At 37.5% G+C, this 14,318-nt stretch overlaps 1 protein-coding gene across 1 annotated transcript in view; it reads right to left on the reverse strand.

The window, feature by feature from the left end:
- Positions 1–14,318, reverse strand: part of RAD50 (RAD50 double strand break repair protein) — a 74,350-nt gene that overhangs the window by 11,219 nt on the left and 48,813 nt on the right. The window contains exons 18-21 of the mRNA XM_006759153.2: positions 13,505–13,597; positions 13,122–13,235; positions 10,717–10,844; positions 8,350–8,574 (exon numbers count right to left, since the gene is read on the reverse strand). Of these exons, the coding sequence (XP_006759216.1) occupies positions 8,350–8,574; positions 10,717–10,844; positions 13,122–13,235; positions 13,505–13,597 (560 nt within the window). The remainder of the gene's footprint in view (positions 1–8,349; positions 8,575–10,716; positions 10,845–13,121; positions 13,236–13,504; positions 13,598–14,318) is intronic.

Consider the following 14,318-nt stretch of genomic DNA (forward strand, 5'->3'; position numbering starts at 1 on the left):
TGTAGATACCCTCTGACCCATTAACTCTGTTTCTAAGAAGTTATCTTCCTAGTGTATCTGTACAAGTGTGCAAAGACATGCATTGTAGCACTATCTGTAGTAGCAATTATTTAAAAACTTCCTAATATGTCCATCTGTGGTTAAATAAAGTAGGCAACATCCATTTTATAGAATAGTATGCAGCCATTATAAATGAAGTACTTACATATATGAACATAAAATATTTTCATTACATGTTAAGTGTAAGAAAAAGCCAACAGAAAAAGCCAATAGTGTGATACTATTCACATAAAAACAAAAAAGATCTATTTGTATAAACATACTTAGAAAAGCACTGTGAGGGAAATAAAAACATGTCACCAACGTACTAATACGTAAGTGCTGAATAAATGTTAGACATTGTCATGGAAATAAACCTAAGTCTAATGTGAACCATGTTCTGTGATTTGGATAGTAATGGAGTGAGTACCGGGAAGCATAAATATCTATAATATAAGGCTGAATGGGTTAACTCATATAAGTTGTACAAAATATTATGGAATACACAGGAAGGAAAAATTACATCTGCTTGGGAAGGGCATCAAGATAACGTTCCAAGGAAGAGAAATAGCATGGGAAAATCTGAGGTGTCCTAAGGAATGTTCAGTTTGCTTAGATCACAGTGAGTATTGAGAGATGAAATGGGAAAGGCCAGGTGTGGAAGTCTGTCCTAAAATTAGCAGGGAATAGAGACAACTACCTTTAGGAAAATTAGCCAGGTGAAAGTATATCGGGGTGGGGGGAGGGTAGGAGGGACAAAGAAGTGAGGGAAAATGACAATAATATAGATAAGAGTAAGGAGGGTCTGACGTAAGAGGGGGCTGTGCAAGAAAAGCAGCTCTGACACAGGACTGGGTGAGGGTGGACTGCTGATCAACAAATACAGGCCCAGCCAAAACCGGTCTGGCTCGGTGGATAGAGCGTCGGCCTGTGGACTGAGGGGTCCCGGGTTCAATTCCGGTCAAGGGCATGTACCTTGGTTGCGGGCACGCCCCCAGTGGGGAGTGTGCAGGAGGCGGCTGGTCGATGTTGCTCTCTCATCGATGTTTCTGACTCTCTATCTCTCTCCTTTCCTCTCTGTAAAAACTCAATAAAATATATTTAAAAACAAACAAAAAAAAACAAATACAGGCCCAGAGATGAGCTACACACACCTTTATGCACCTGGACTTTATAATTATCATTTAAGATTGACCTTGAAGGCCCATGACCTCAAGTAAACAATCATTCTGCTGAGGCAAAGGTATGAATTTCATGGGCTGGAAACTGTTGTGGGTAAGTGGTCATCTGGTTAGTTGCATCAGCCCCACCATGTGCCTGGTGTACATATCATTTGGTTATATGCAAATACTAACTCACATGAAGTGGTACATTTTGTGAAAACTGGTTCCCACAAGAGAATGGAAAGGTCTAAGAGCTAAGAATATGGTGGTCTATAAATTATTTGGTCCTATATTTAATCTGAAAGATTTCCTTTAAATTTTCAGTAACAATCTATGTCATATTATGAGGACAAATGATAGCTTTAGAGTAGTAATAATTTTGGTGATCAATGAAAGTCTTAGGATATGATCCTCACAAATGACAAGGGCCTACTAATTTCCTGTTTGAAAGAAGGCATGGGACAGCATAAGGCCAGAAAGACAAAAAGCCATGCGCCAGTGAAACAATTCTATATGATACCATAATGGTAGATACATATCATTATACATTTGTCCAAACCCATAGGATGTATTACAACAAGAGTGAACCCTAATGTAAACGATGGACTTTGGGGGATTATGACATGTCAGTGTAGGTTCAACTGTTCCACTCTAGTGAAGGCTGCTGATGGTGGGAGAGGCTTTGGTTATTAGGTTGGGGGAGGTATATGGGAAATCTCTGTATTTTCTGCTCAATTTTGTGGTGAACCTAAAACTGCTCTAAATGAAGTCTACTTAAAAAAAAAAAAAAAAAAAGACAGAGCCCTAACCGGTTTGGCTCAGTGGATAGAGTGTCAACCTGTGGACTCAAGGGTCGCAGGTTCGATTCCGGTCAAGGGCATGTATCTTGGTTGCGGGTACATCCCCAGTAGGGAGTGTGCAGGAGGCAGCTGGTCGATGTTTCTCTCTCATCGACGTTTCTAACTCTCTATCCCTCTCCCTTCCTCTCTGTAAAAAAAATCAATAAAATATTTTTTTAAAAAGACAGAAAAATAGAAATAGGAGCCAATGTAACTGGTGCAGCTGTTTCTATCCATGTCCCTCTTCCTTCTTTATGAGTATCTCCTGTAAACGTTAGGCTGACTACACTGCCCTTTAGTACCTCTTTGCACCAGGCCTTCTGCCCCGGCAATGAGATGACTTTCCTTTTTGTTCTAAGCTGTCCAACTGCCTCCCACACTTGGACATTTAGTGAAAAGCTCTGTAAGTTCTAAATTATCTTCTTCCTAAGTATACATACGTTCTAGTTTGATGGCACAAGTGAAGCATATTAGGCCTCCCCAGGACCATAGTTCAAGGTTTTTGTTGCCGTTCTGAGGCCACGTTTTAAATCAGGACTTAACCATTAGCAAAGATCTGAATGTCTGATACGGAGTAATTAGAGAGCAGGTATCTAAGGGGTTGGAAAAATATCATCTAAATAGTCCAAAACCTTACCTGCCAGGAAAAGACCTTCTAGGTCCTGCTTCTTTCATTATTTAAAGCATCTCCAGGTACTAAGGAAGGTTAGCTACCATTTTGGCAAAATTTGAACTAATGCACATAAAATGGCAAATCTTGAACTGAATTTCCCCATTGTCTCAAGCTATTTTATTGAGTATTGATTAAAAGGGCCAAATACAAATATGCCTTACTAATAAAAAAAAGTTAGTTCAGAAGTATGAAAAACTAAGTTAATGAAAATAAAGTTGGAAAAAAGTAGAAAAGATTATATTCAACAAAGGATGTTTTCTAACAATATTGTCTTTATCCTTGTATTTAAAATTGTACCAAACTTTGAGATATATAGTTTGCTAAGAAATTGGCTATGATCATTGTTATTCATGATTACATTGAATACTCTTCTCTGCTGCCCTGATACTTAGCAGCGTGAGAACTTCCTGTCCCCCAACATTTAAGCGAGTGGAAACCCTCTCATACAGAGGAAATGGTACCATGTTCCAAACTAATAATGATTTTCATTACCGAGCTAAACTCAAAATCCCTAATTTGCCAAACTTAAGTTGCACATTTAAAAGAAAAAAGGCCACTTTTTCTAGATAAAACCCTTAAGACTATTACATTCTTAAAACTACTGAACTAATTTCCTTTAGCCAGACTCTCAAAAAACACACCACAAAACAAAACAGCTTTTAAAATTCAAGCAAGGGTTCAACCATTATCACAAGATAAACATTTGGTTTAAAAAAAAACTGCAGTGAGTGTGAAAAGTCTCTGGTTATCTTTTGATTTTGGCTCGATGCTGGAGGGACCCAGTGCTGTAAAACTGCTGCAACCACAGTGAAGACAAGAATATTGGTTGAAAAATGAGCCCTAAGCCCTCCATGCATTCAAGTAGCCAGACTCTCAACAGATTCACAGAGAGTTGGTTACCTTGGATACAAAACTGTAAAAGTTACATGTTTCCACAGAATCTCAGCAGAATATGCAACCTTCCACGTTTGGGGAAGAATGACAGTGTAAGATTGGTATAAGGTTGAACATATTCTAAAATCATTTAATTCTAATTGATATATTCTACTAAGGGACAAGGAGCAATACATTCTAAATGATGAATGTTTTCCCTCTTCTCAGCCAGTGCAAGTCTCTCAGACCATTGGCAATGCTTACAATTAGTGATGTTTTTAGATGATTACTAATAACAGATGGTAATCAGCTTTTCTTGAAAATGCATTGCTAATTTCCTGTGTTACCTTAAATAGACAGCTAAATGCAACAACTACACTGACTGCATGCTTCATTCTAAGAGGTGAAACAATGAGGGAAATTTTGGACCTCACTTTCTTCTAGGTGAGAAGACAAATTTAAGGCTTAGAGTATAAACCTTAAGAAGGCCACTGTTTGCAAGCACCAGCCCACAGACTCAATTTTGGGGAAATTTGTACCAATTCTTTTCCTCTCACTTAGTAGAATCCATCTGATTACCAGATAAAGACCTCAGTTTGGATTTGTTCCTTTAGTAAGCCCAAATTGCTGGAAAGCCCCGTACCTCCCTACCCCCAGAAACTGCTGATTGGCCACACCAAACCCTCTCACCCCCATCGCTTGGCTACGTGATGCCTCTGTGATTTTTTTCTCTACTGAAATGTCCTTCCTTCATTATTAAAGGCCCAGGTCAAACATAGACTATGGGGCACCTACCATGGTCTCCCCTGTTGGACTGTTTGCAGGAGGGACAGAATATGATATCTCCATTTTCCCTGACAAGAAGACAGAAGAGGGATTTGGGAATGAACATGTGCATTTCTGAGGACATTCCTCTTCTTGTGGCTACCACTGGCTCTCTGGGTCTGCAGGAACAGCTGGAGGTGCCTAGCAGTAGTGTTCTATTCAGTCAGTACACATGAAACCAGGTCTGCAGTCAGTGTACTAAGTAGAGGAGCTACCTAATAGTAGAATATGTGCAAGTAAAATTTAAAACCAAACCTTTCTACCTAAATGCACCCTTCAAGCTATCACCCCATTGTTTTGCTCCCCTTCACAGAAGAACTTTTTGTAAGAAGTATCTATATTCGCTGTCTCCATTTCTTACCAAACATCCTTTCCTCATCCAACTTCAAGGCTTTAGTTCCAACCAAGCCACTAAGATTGCACCTCAAAATCATTAACAACCTCCATTTTGTCAAATTCAAGGGTTGGGTTGCTTTTTTTGTTTCTTAAATTTCAGTGAGTTTTTGATTTTTAAAAATTTTATTTAAATAAATTTTAAAATCTTAAAATTTTATTTAAGATTATGTAATATTGACACAATATTATATGAGTGTCAGGTATACAAAATAGTAATTAGACATTTATATACCTTATGATTTATGTACCTCATGATTACTTTTATAAGTGGCAGTTTGTTATCTTCACTTGCAATCCCTGATTTCCAATGCTGCCGAACATCTTTTCGTGTTTGATTATTTTGTTTCCTCTTTGAAACATTTGTGTCTTTTACCCATTTTAAATGTATTACTGGTCATTAATCCAATTGGTCATTACATTCTTTTGTTGTTAATTCCCATCAGGATATACTTTTTCCATTAATTTTTTTTTTTAGAGAGAGAAGGGAGGGAGGGAAGGAGAGAGACATCGATGTGAGATACATTAATTGGTTGCCTCCTGCACATGCCCCAACTGGGTGTGGGGATCGAATCTACGACCCAGGTACATACCCTGGACTGGAAATCAAACCTGTGACCCTTCGGTGTGCAGGCCAAGGCTCTAACCACTGGACAACACAGGGCTTAGTCATTACATTCTTAATCTCCCTTCATCTTTCTCACCCATCTCTCCCATCCCTTCCCATCTGACAACTATCAGTTTATTCTCTGTATTTATGAGTTTGCTTTTTGTTTTGTCTTTTTAGATTCCACACAGAAATGAAATCATATGGTATTTATCTTTCTCTGACTTATTTCACTAGCATAATACCCTCAAGGTCCATCCCTGTTGTTGCAAATACAAGTTTTCATTCATTTTTACGGCAAGGTAATATTCCACTGTATATATGTACCACATCCTCTTTATCCATTCATCTATTCATAGATACCTAGGGGTGAATGTATCTTTTCAAACTGGTGTTTTGGATTTCTTCAGATAAATACCCAGAAGTGGGACTGCTGGGTCACAGGTAGCTCTATTTTTAATTTAGTGAGGAACCTCCATACTGTTTTCTACAGTGGCTGCACCAATTTGCAATCCCACCTAAAAGGCAGGAGGATTTCTTTTTCTCCACATTTTCGTATCCCACTCCTCAGGGAGGACCTTGGAAGCTGAGCTATCTTTGTTAATCTCCACTCTATAGGTGTGCGACTGAGTCCCCACCCCTCCTTCCTATCTAATAAGTTCCAAGATGATACTCATAATGCTGCTCCAGAAACACTTTAAGAATCAATGTATCTGATTTTAAAATATGCATGTTAAAAATTTAAAGGTAAACACCTAAATAACTAAAGTGGAATATATCATTTACAACCCAAAGAAGGGAAAAGAGAAATAAAAATTCCACAGAAGGCAGAAAGTAGAGAAAAAAAAAAAAGACAGAAACAAATTTGTGAATTGAAAGAACTAAATTCACTAGTGAAAAGAACAAGATGGTCAGACTGAATAAAAAATTCTGGGGGGGTTGAGGATGGGGGGATAAGGACACATGTAATACCTTAATCAATAAAGAAAAAATAACAAATTCTGTTATATGCTGAATATATTATGCAGATGTAGGAAATAAGGCAGTTTAGGCAATGGCACAGAGATAGATAAAATGACCAATGAAACAGATGGAAAACCCAGAAGTGACCCATACACATATGGAATTCTGATGTGTGACGTAAGTGACAGTGCAGATCATTAAGAAAAGGACAGGCTCCTCACTACACAGAGCCAAGACGACTGCTTAGCCACAAGGGGAAAAGTGATACTGGAGTCCTACCTGATGCTGTACATAAAGTTCCATTTAGGATTATATACTTAAATGTACTTAAATGTGAAAAGACAAACTTTAAAACTTTTAGAAGGACACACAAAAGTAGGGAAGGATTTCTTAAACAAGACAAAACAAGAGCTAACCCAAAAAGAAAAGATTGGTAAATTCAATGATCCTAAAATCAAATCTGTCCACTAGAAGACACTATAAGAAAGTGAAAAGATAAACATGAAAAGTTCGAAAAAAATATTTTAATACATATAACTTAAAAGTAATTAAAATGCAGAGATAAAGAACACCTTCAAATCAATTAGATGACTGAAAGCCCTGGCTGGATGACCTAATTGGTTGAAGCGTCGTCCCATATACCAAAAGGTTGCGGGTTCGATTCCTGATCAGGGTGCATACCTAGGCTGTGGGTTTGAGCCCCAAGTGGGGAGCATACGAGAGGCCACGAAATGTTTCTCTCTTCCTTCCTCTCTCTCTAAATTCAATAAACATATCCTTATGTGAGGAGTAAGGAAAAAAAACCCAAAACTAAGAATACATTAAATATAGGTAGAAGACACAAACATTTCAAAGAGGAAGCAAAATGGTCAAACATGAAAAAGATGTTCAGCAATATTAGAAATCAGGGGACTGCAGATGAAGACCACAATGATTTAACATTTTAAACTCAGATTGGCAAAAATTAAGAAACTGAAAAAAACCAATGTCAGAAAATGTGTTTAAAAAAATCCTTATATTCTGCTAGTGGTGCAAATTAGTGAAAAAACTTTGGCAAAAAACTTAACATTATTTTGTAAAATTGAGCATATCCTGCAACCCAGAAACTTTACCCCACATATACTCTAGGGCAGTGGTTGGCAAACTGTGGCTCAGCAAACTGCGGCTTGCGAGCCACATGCGGCTCTTTGGCCCTTTAAGTGTGGCTCTTCCACAAAATACCGACTTCTGTGCATGGGCCACGAAGGGCCACAAAGTTTCAATTGCACTGTACGTGTGCACCCGCACGTGGCATTTTGTGGAAGAGCCACACTCAAGGGGCCAAAGAGCCGCATGTGGCTTGCGAACCACAGTTTGCTGACCACTGCTCTAAGGAATCTCTTACACCTCTGCTCCAGAACACATAATAAGGAAGGGTGATATCAGTGAAGACCCGGAAACAACTGAATGTCCATCTACAGAAGAATGGATACATAGTGGTCTATTCCCACAATAGAATTCTATATATCAGTGAAGATGAATGAACGACAGCTCTAAGCAACAAAAGCAAAACAAAATTTTAAAAAAGCAAATCCTAGAAGAGTACACAGAATATATTTTTAAGCTCAAATTACATGCATATGATAAAATTATTTTTTTTTAAAGCATATACAACAAAAATCTGTGCCAATGGTTACAGGGAGTGGGGATGACAGAGGCCGAGATAAAGAGGAGCATTTGAGAGGATGCCAGTTAGTGACAATGGTAGAGTTCTTGGATTGGGTGTGTGTGAGGAGGGGTATCATGACCACTCCTTAGTATTAATATGCTTTATAACTTACCTTTATAACTTCAGTATTTGTTGTATACACATAAATATATGTATTTTCCGTTCTTTGGCATGTATGACATATAATTAAAAAGAGGGAGATACGACTAAAATATGCTAGTTGATATTCACTACAATGGGGACCAAATTCCCAATTCAATACTTACTGGTCAAGGGTCTTATAATAAATGTCCAGATCCTTGTTCACAAGCTCTGTTGTTCTCATAACAATCATCATTTCTCTATACTTTTCTTCGGCATCTCGAAACTGAGGTGATCGAAGTTCTTTCTTAAAGTGAATAATTTCTTCCTCATAACCCTTCTGTCGCCCTATTGCCAAACTGTGACTTCTTTTTATATTTTCTATTTTTTCTCCCAAGTTCTGATGTTCACTATGAAAGGGAAAAATGACAAATGAGGACCATTTTTAGCTTTTGGCAGCTTGAAGTGGAAAAGCCAGATCTCTTTAGAGAGAAATATCATTTATCATTCTTCTTAGCAGTCAGCATATGATAACAGAGTCTTTCCTTGCTTTTTATGTAAGGCTTCAGTACAAAAGAAAATTTTCTTACTTCCAAATTCCTGAAGCATCCAGGTTTCTAAACAGTTAATTTTTGTGTGCTGAATAAAGAACTCTCATAACATGCGAGCAATAAGAAAGTTCCTGACTTTTAGACACTAAATAAAGCACTCTTAGTGATTAATATTAGAAATTCACAAACTTCTGACTGTGAACTGAGAGTGTACAATGAGGAGTTATTGAATAACAGGTGTCACAATTTTGTTCACATTGTCAAAGACAAATATAATTTTATTTCAAACTATTAATTTCTATAGTAACACCTACTAAAAAAAAAGTTTGTATTCCTCTATGAAAAAACTTCTCACACAAGCATAATTCTGACCAAAAAAAGTAAAATACCCAAACTTAGTAGATAATACAGTTTTTAATATATGATTTTAAAAAATCTTCATTCATTTAACAGTTCCTTATTAAGCACCCTCTTATGTGCCCGGCACTGCTGTCAAGTTTATAAACATCCTTACAGAATTGGCCTGATAGTCCTTTTGTTGCTATTTCTGTTGTGTTCTGGTTGAAGAAAGGTTTGCAAAAGAGCAGTTGTACTTAGTAGACTGAATGGATATAAAAAACATTGTTATATACCAACCACAGAAGGAATTATATTTTAAAAATCTGGTTTTGCTTTCAGTAGCAAAGAATAAATTGTTTCATTTAAAAGTTTCTTCTAAAAGCTTTATTTTTTCCAACTTGCAACCGGGAGCACTAACATTATAGCGTTAAAGAGCTGAGGCTTGGGAGCGAGGATATCTGAGTCACATTCCTGGCTTTCATCAAAATTTACTGTGAACTTTTTTCCTGAGTCTCAATGTCCTAATGTATAAAAAATGAAGAAGCTAAAGATGAATAGCTCTTCCAGCTAAAAAGTCTGATTTCCTCATTATAGGAAAGAGATTTTAAACAGCTAAACCGATAACAGGGTTAACCACTTGTAGTGTTTTATAAATTAAAATTTCAGTTTACTATATACTTTAGAAAACCTAAAGCATTCTTTGATTCATATTTCTGTGTAAAGTCAAACAAATGAAAAATCTATAAGGAATGACTGAATGAGAGACCTACATTTAATCAACTGAGGCCGTTAAAAAATCAATTTGGTGAGTATAGCCATTTATACCAGTCTAATGCCTTAGCATCAACCGAGTTCTTACAGAATTCTTAAGGCAACTGACTCTAAGGCAGACAAGGCAAGAACAAAATCTTTGCTGCTGCACCAGGAAGGTAGATACTACAGTAAGTACCAATAAAACCAGATGAAAGAAGAATCAGGACAATCTTAAGAAAAAAACCACACAAATCTGCCTGGCTGTCATCTATATATATATATATACTAGTAAAAGCCCAGCGACCTGAACGGCGGAACAACCAGAACGACTGGTGGCTATGACGCATACTGCGGCAGCTAACCAGCCTGATCCCGGCCCCAATCCTCCCCACCCCCAACCCCCCAGCCAAACAACCAGCACGGTCCCTCCCCCTGGCCAGCCCATCCTGATGGGCCCCCACAGGGGCAGACTGGCTGGACCACATCTATGCACGAATTCGTGTACCAGGCCTCTAGTATAATTATAACTAAGACCATCTAAAATGGGTCTCCAATATCAAATCACTTTGGCAGTATTATAAATTGCACAAGCTCTGACCCAGGCAGGGTTCATAGGCCATATATTGTTTTTATTCGGTATCATTATCTTGTGAAGCAGGCTAACAGAAACCTGGGGACTTGGCATTTTTAATTCTGTCCACCACTGCAGTGTAACTATAAATTCTATATCACTTCTTCAGTAACTTAATTCATAAGGCCATGAAATATATTTGTATAAAAACTTCCTATAAGTCTCAAGGGACATTTAGGCTAAAGGCTTAAATCATTTTAAAAAAACACATATTAAATATTCTTCAAATTCAATAATAGTCCTTTATTTAAACTAAAGACTATTTTTAAAAAACATACTTTTTCAGTTGTAAGACCTGCATTTGACCCATTTCCTTCAAATGTTGTTTTCTTTCTTCTTCAACTTCTTTTAGTTCTTCATTTCTTTTTCTTAACGTAAGATTATCCTGCAGCCATCTTTCTTGTATCTAAATGTAAATATTAAACCAGTTAAAAAATGATCACGTTACCAACATGTGATTCATAACAGGCAACTGCTGGCAGGTAGTACTAATTCTGCCTTATTTAGAATCGTGTTAAACTCAATAGAGGGAGAATAAGCCAGGGTGAAGGAATCTACAACCTGGACTAACCTGGATTGCACATATAAACCAGAACAGAAATTTACACAATGAAATAACAACTGTAACTAATTAAATATTTTATACCTGTACCCCATTGGATCATCTTGCATAGGAACCCCACAATAAAAAATTTGATTGAAAAAAAAAATCACAAGCTAGCAATACTACTATTAATGTCCCCCCTCAATTTTTTTTTGCCTACTTGTATTTTTGTCCTATGTGTCAATACTGTTAGATTCTATTTTTTTAAAATATATTTTATTGATTTTTTACAGAGAGGAAGGGAGAGAGACAGAGAGTTAGAAACATCGATGACAGAGAAACATCGATCAGCTGCCTCCTGCACATCTCCCACTGGGGATGTGCCCGCAACCCAGGTACAGGCCCTTGACCGGAATCGAACCTGGGACCCTTCAGTCTGCAGGCTGACGCTCTATCCACTGAGCCAAACCGGTTGTGGCTAGATTCTATTTTTTTAAAAATATATTTCTTTATTGATTTCAGAGAGGGAAGGAGAGAGAGAAACATCAATGATGAGAGAGAATCATTGATTGGCTGCCTCCTGCACGGCTCCTACTGGGGATTGAGCCCACAACCCAGGCATGTGCCCTTGGCCAGAATTGAACCTGGAACCCTTCAGTCCCCAGGCCGACGCTCTAGCCACTGAGCCAAACTGGCTAGGGCTAGATTCTATTAAGTATGTCAAATAAGATCTTTACCTTCAAGCTAACAAATAATAAATTATACAAGGCAGTAAGAAGTGCCACAAAAATAGTAAATATTTACTTGATGAGACTTCCATGGACATTGAATTGAACTGAAAATTTAAAGTTGGCTGTTCTTATTAAGCAGTTTTGTCCTTAAAGAGACCTAATCACTTAGCAGCAGCAGCAATGCCAACACAATTATTTCAGTAGGTTTCCCAGTGATTACAATGGACTACATTGTGAGATAAACATTATAAGTTGATTCTTTGAAATTTAGAGAAAAAAATATCCTGTAGAAACAATGTTGGTTTGGACTATAAAAGCCTGAATATAGAAAACTCATCACAAGTTCAAAGTCAAGACTTCTCAAAGAGGAAGCTAGGTTCCTCCTTCAGTGACCCTAGCTGCTGAGATAAACTCAGTCATGTGGGAAGTGGGAGGGAGAGGCAGATCTTTGGCAATATCTCGTTAACCAACAATAACAGCAGAGAGTCACCAGGGAAAATGAATTTGGAGGTGGGAGAGAAGCATGGAAGGATTTTTCTCTCATGTTTAGTGTTCATATCCAACTCTGCCCATCTATAAATCACTATTTTGTGGGTTTTTCCCCCAACTGTCATCAGTTTTCCTGGTAATCATAATATAAATATATACTTATCTATTACAGATATCATTATAAGCAGTTAAAAGTGACTACCATGATATGGTTGTAACTGTCCTTTTGCTGCCAAGGCAACTTAACGCACCACTGCAGCTGCTGTGACACTCCAAGATCCTTCCATGGGAGACTATCCTTCCATGGGAGACTGTGTACTTTTTCCTTATTAGGAACAAGAGACTATGCTACTGTTTTCTTTTATCTAGTATTACATAACACTGGAATTGGCTTTCAATACTGCATAAAATAACTTCATTTTTAAAAAACTGATATTCTCTACTATATGGATCTATTGAACATAAAAGTTTTAAAAAATGTTATTGGTATAAGTCAGTGGTCGGCAAACCGCGGCTCGCGAGTCACATGCGGCTCTTTGGCCCCTTGAGAGTGGCTCTTCCACAAAATACCACGTGTGGGCGCGCACGTACAGTGTGATTGAAACTTCGTGGCCCATGTGCAGAAGTTGGTTTTCGGCCTGGGCGAGTCTATTTTGAAGAAGTGGCGTTAGAAGAAGTGGGGGTACATTCACTGAGGTTGACCTTGACCCCTCAGATTAAGGACGTGTTTAGCAAAGGCCAGTTTGGGAGTACTCTAATTAAGTTAATAACAATGTACCTACCTATACAGTTTAAGTTTAAAAAATTTGGCTCTCAAAAGAAACTTCAATCGTTGTACTGTTGATATTTGGCTCTGTTGACTAATGAGTTTGCCGACCACTGGTCTAAGTGACACCATTAAGACACAAAGAAGACTTACTTTCTGTGTATCAATATCTTGTCTCATGATTCCCATATCGGTATTTATCTTTTCTTTGTGTTTCTCGCTTTCACTTAGTTGAGCTATTACTTTATTAAGTTCAGTTTCTTTTTGCTATAAAAAAGAAAATTTTTTTAAATTAAGTATTACATATGTCTCCTTTCCCCCCGATTGACCCCTCCACCACACTCCCGCCCCCAGGACAAGCCCCCACCGCCCCAGTGTCCGTGTCCATTGGTTATGCTAATATGCTTGCATACACATCCTTTGATTGATCTCTTACCCCCCAGCCCCCACACTTTCTCTCTGAGGTTGGACGGAGAAAATTTCTTTAAGCACAAGAAATAAAACTATAAATAAATAAGATTTAAGTTTTAAATTACCTTCTTATAGTCGTCTTTCCCATCTTGAATATAATTCTCAATGTTTTTCACATAGCCGTGAATATTTTTAACCTTCTCTTTTATATCATTCATCTGTAAAAAAAGTTATTAAACACATTGATTGAGGGCCAGAGCATTTAAGATTTATTTCCAAGGAAATACTAGGTGTACCAGTTAATAATGAGGATTTTTTTCAATAGATGGAGTTACACATATGTTGATATATATGCGATTTGATATGTATGCTATTTTGTTGTATTGACAGCAAGCTTCAAAACTTCTATGTCAACTTTGCTGAAGGTGTAACATCATAGATATTTTTACACTTAAAAATGTCAAATTTCATGCCAAAAAGAGAGCATTTGTGGTTTTAATTCATTATTTTGAAGAAAAAGTTATCGTATACTTCGGGAAGCTTATGGGGAATGTGCTCCATCTCAAGATACTTGTGAACACTGGTTTAAATTCTTGAAAAGTGATGAGTTTGATGTGAAAGACAAAAAATGTCCAGGTCAACTGAAAAAGTTTGAAGACCAAGAATTACAAGCATTATTGGATGAAGATGCATGTCAAACTCAAAAACAACTCGCAGAAAGATTAAACATTGCTCAGAAAGCCATTTCCAATCGTTTACAAGCAATGGGAAAGATTTCAAAGGAAGGAAAATGGGTGTCACATCAACTGAACGAAAGACAAATGTTGTTTCAATGGTACGAAAAAAGTCTTCTTTTGCATCAAATTGTGACTGGCAATGAAAAGTGAATTTATTTTGAGAATCCCAAATGCACAAAATCATGGGTTGATCCAGGTCAAC

This window comes from Myotis davidii, unplaced genomic scaffold, assembly GCF_000327345.1.
Source record: "Myotis davidii unplaced genomic scaffold, ASM32734v1 scaffold456, whole genome shotgun sequence".
Lineage (NCBI taxonomy): Eukaryota > Metazoa > Chordata > Mammalia > Chiroptera > Vespertilionidae > Myotis > Myotis davidii.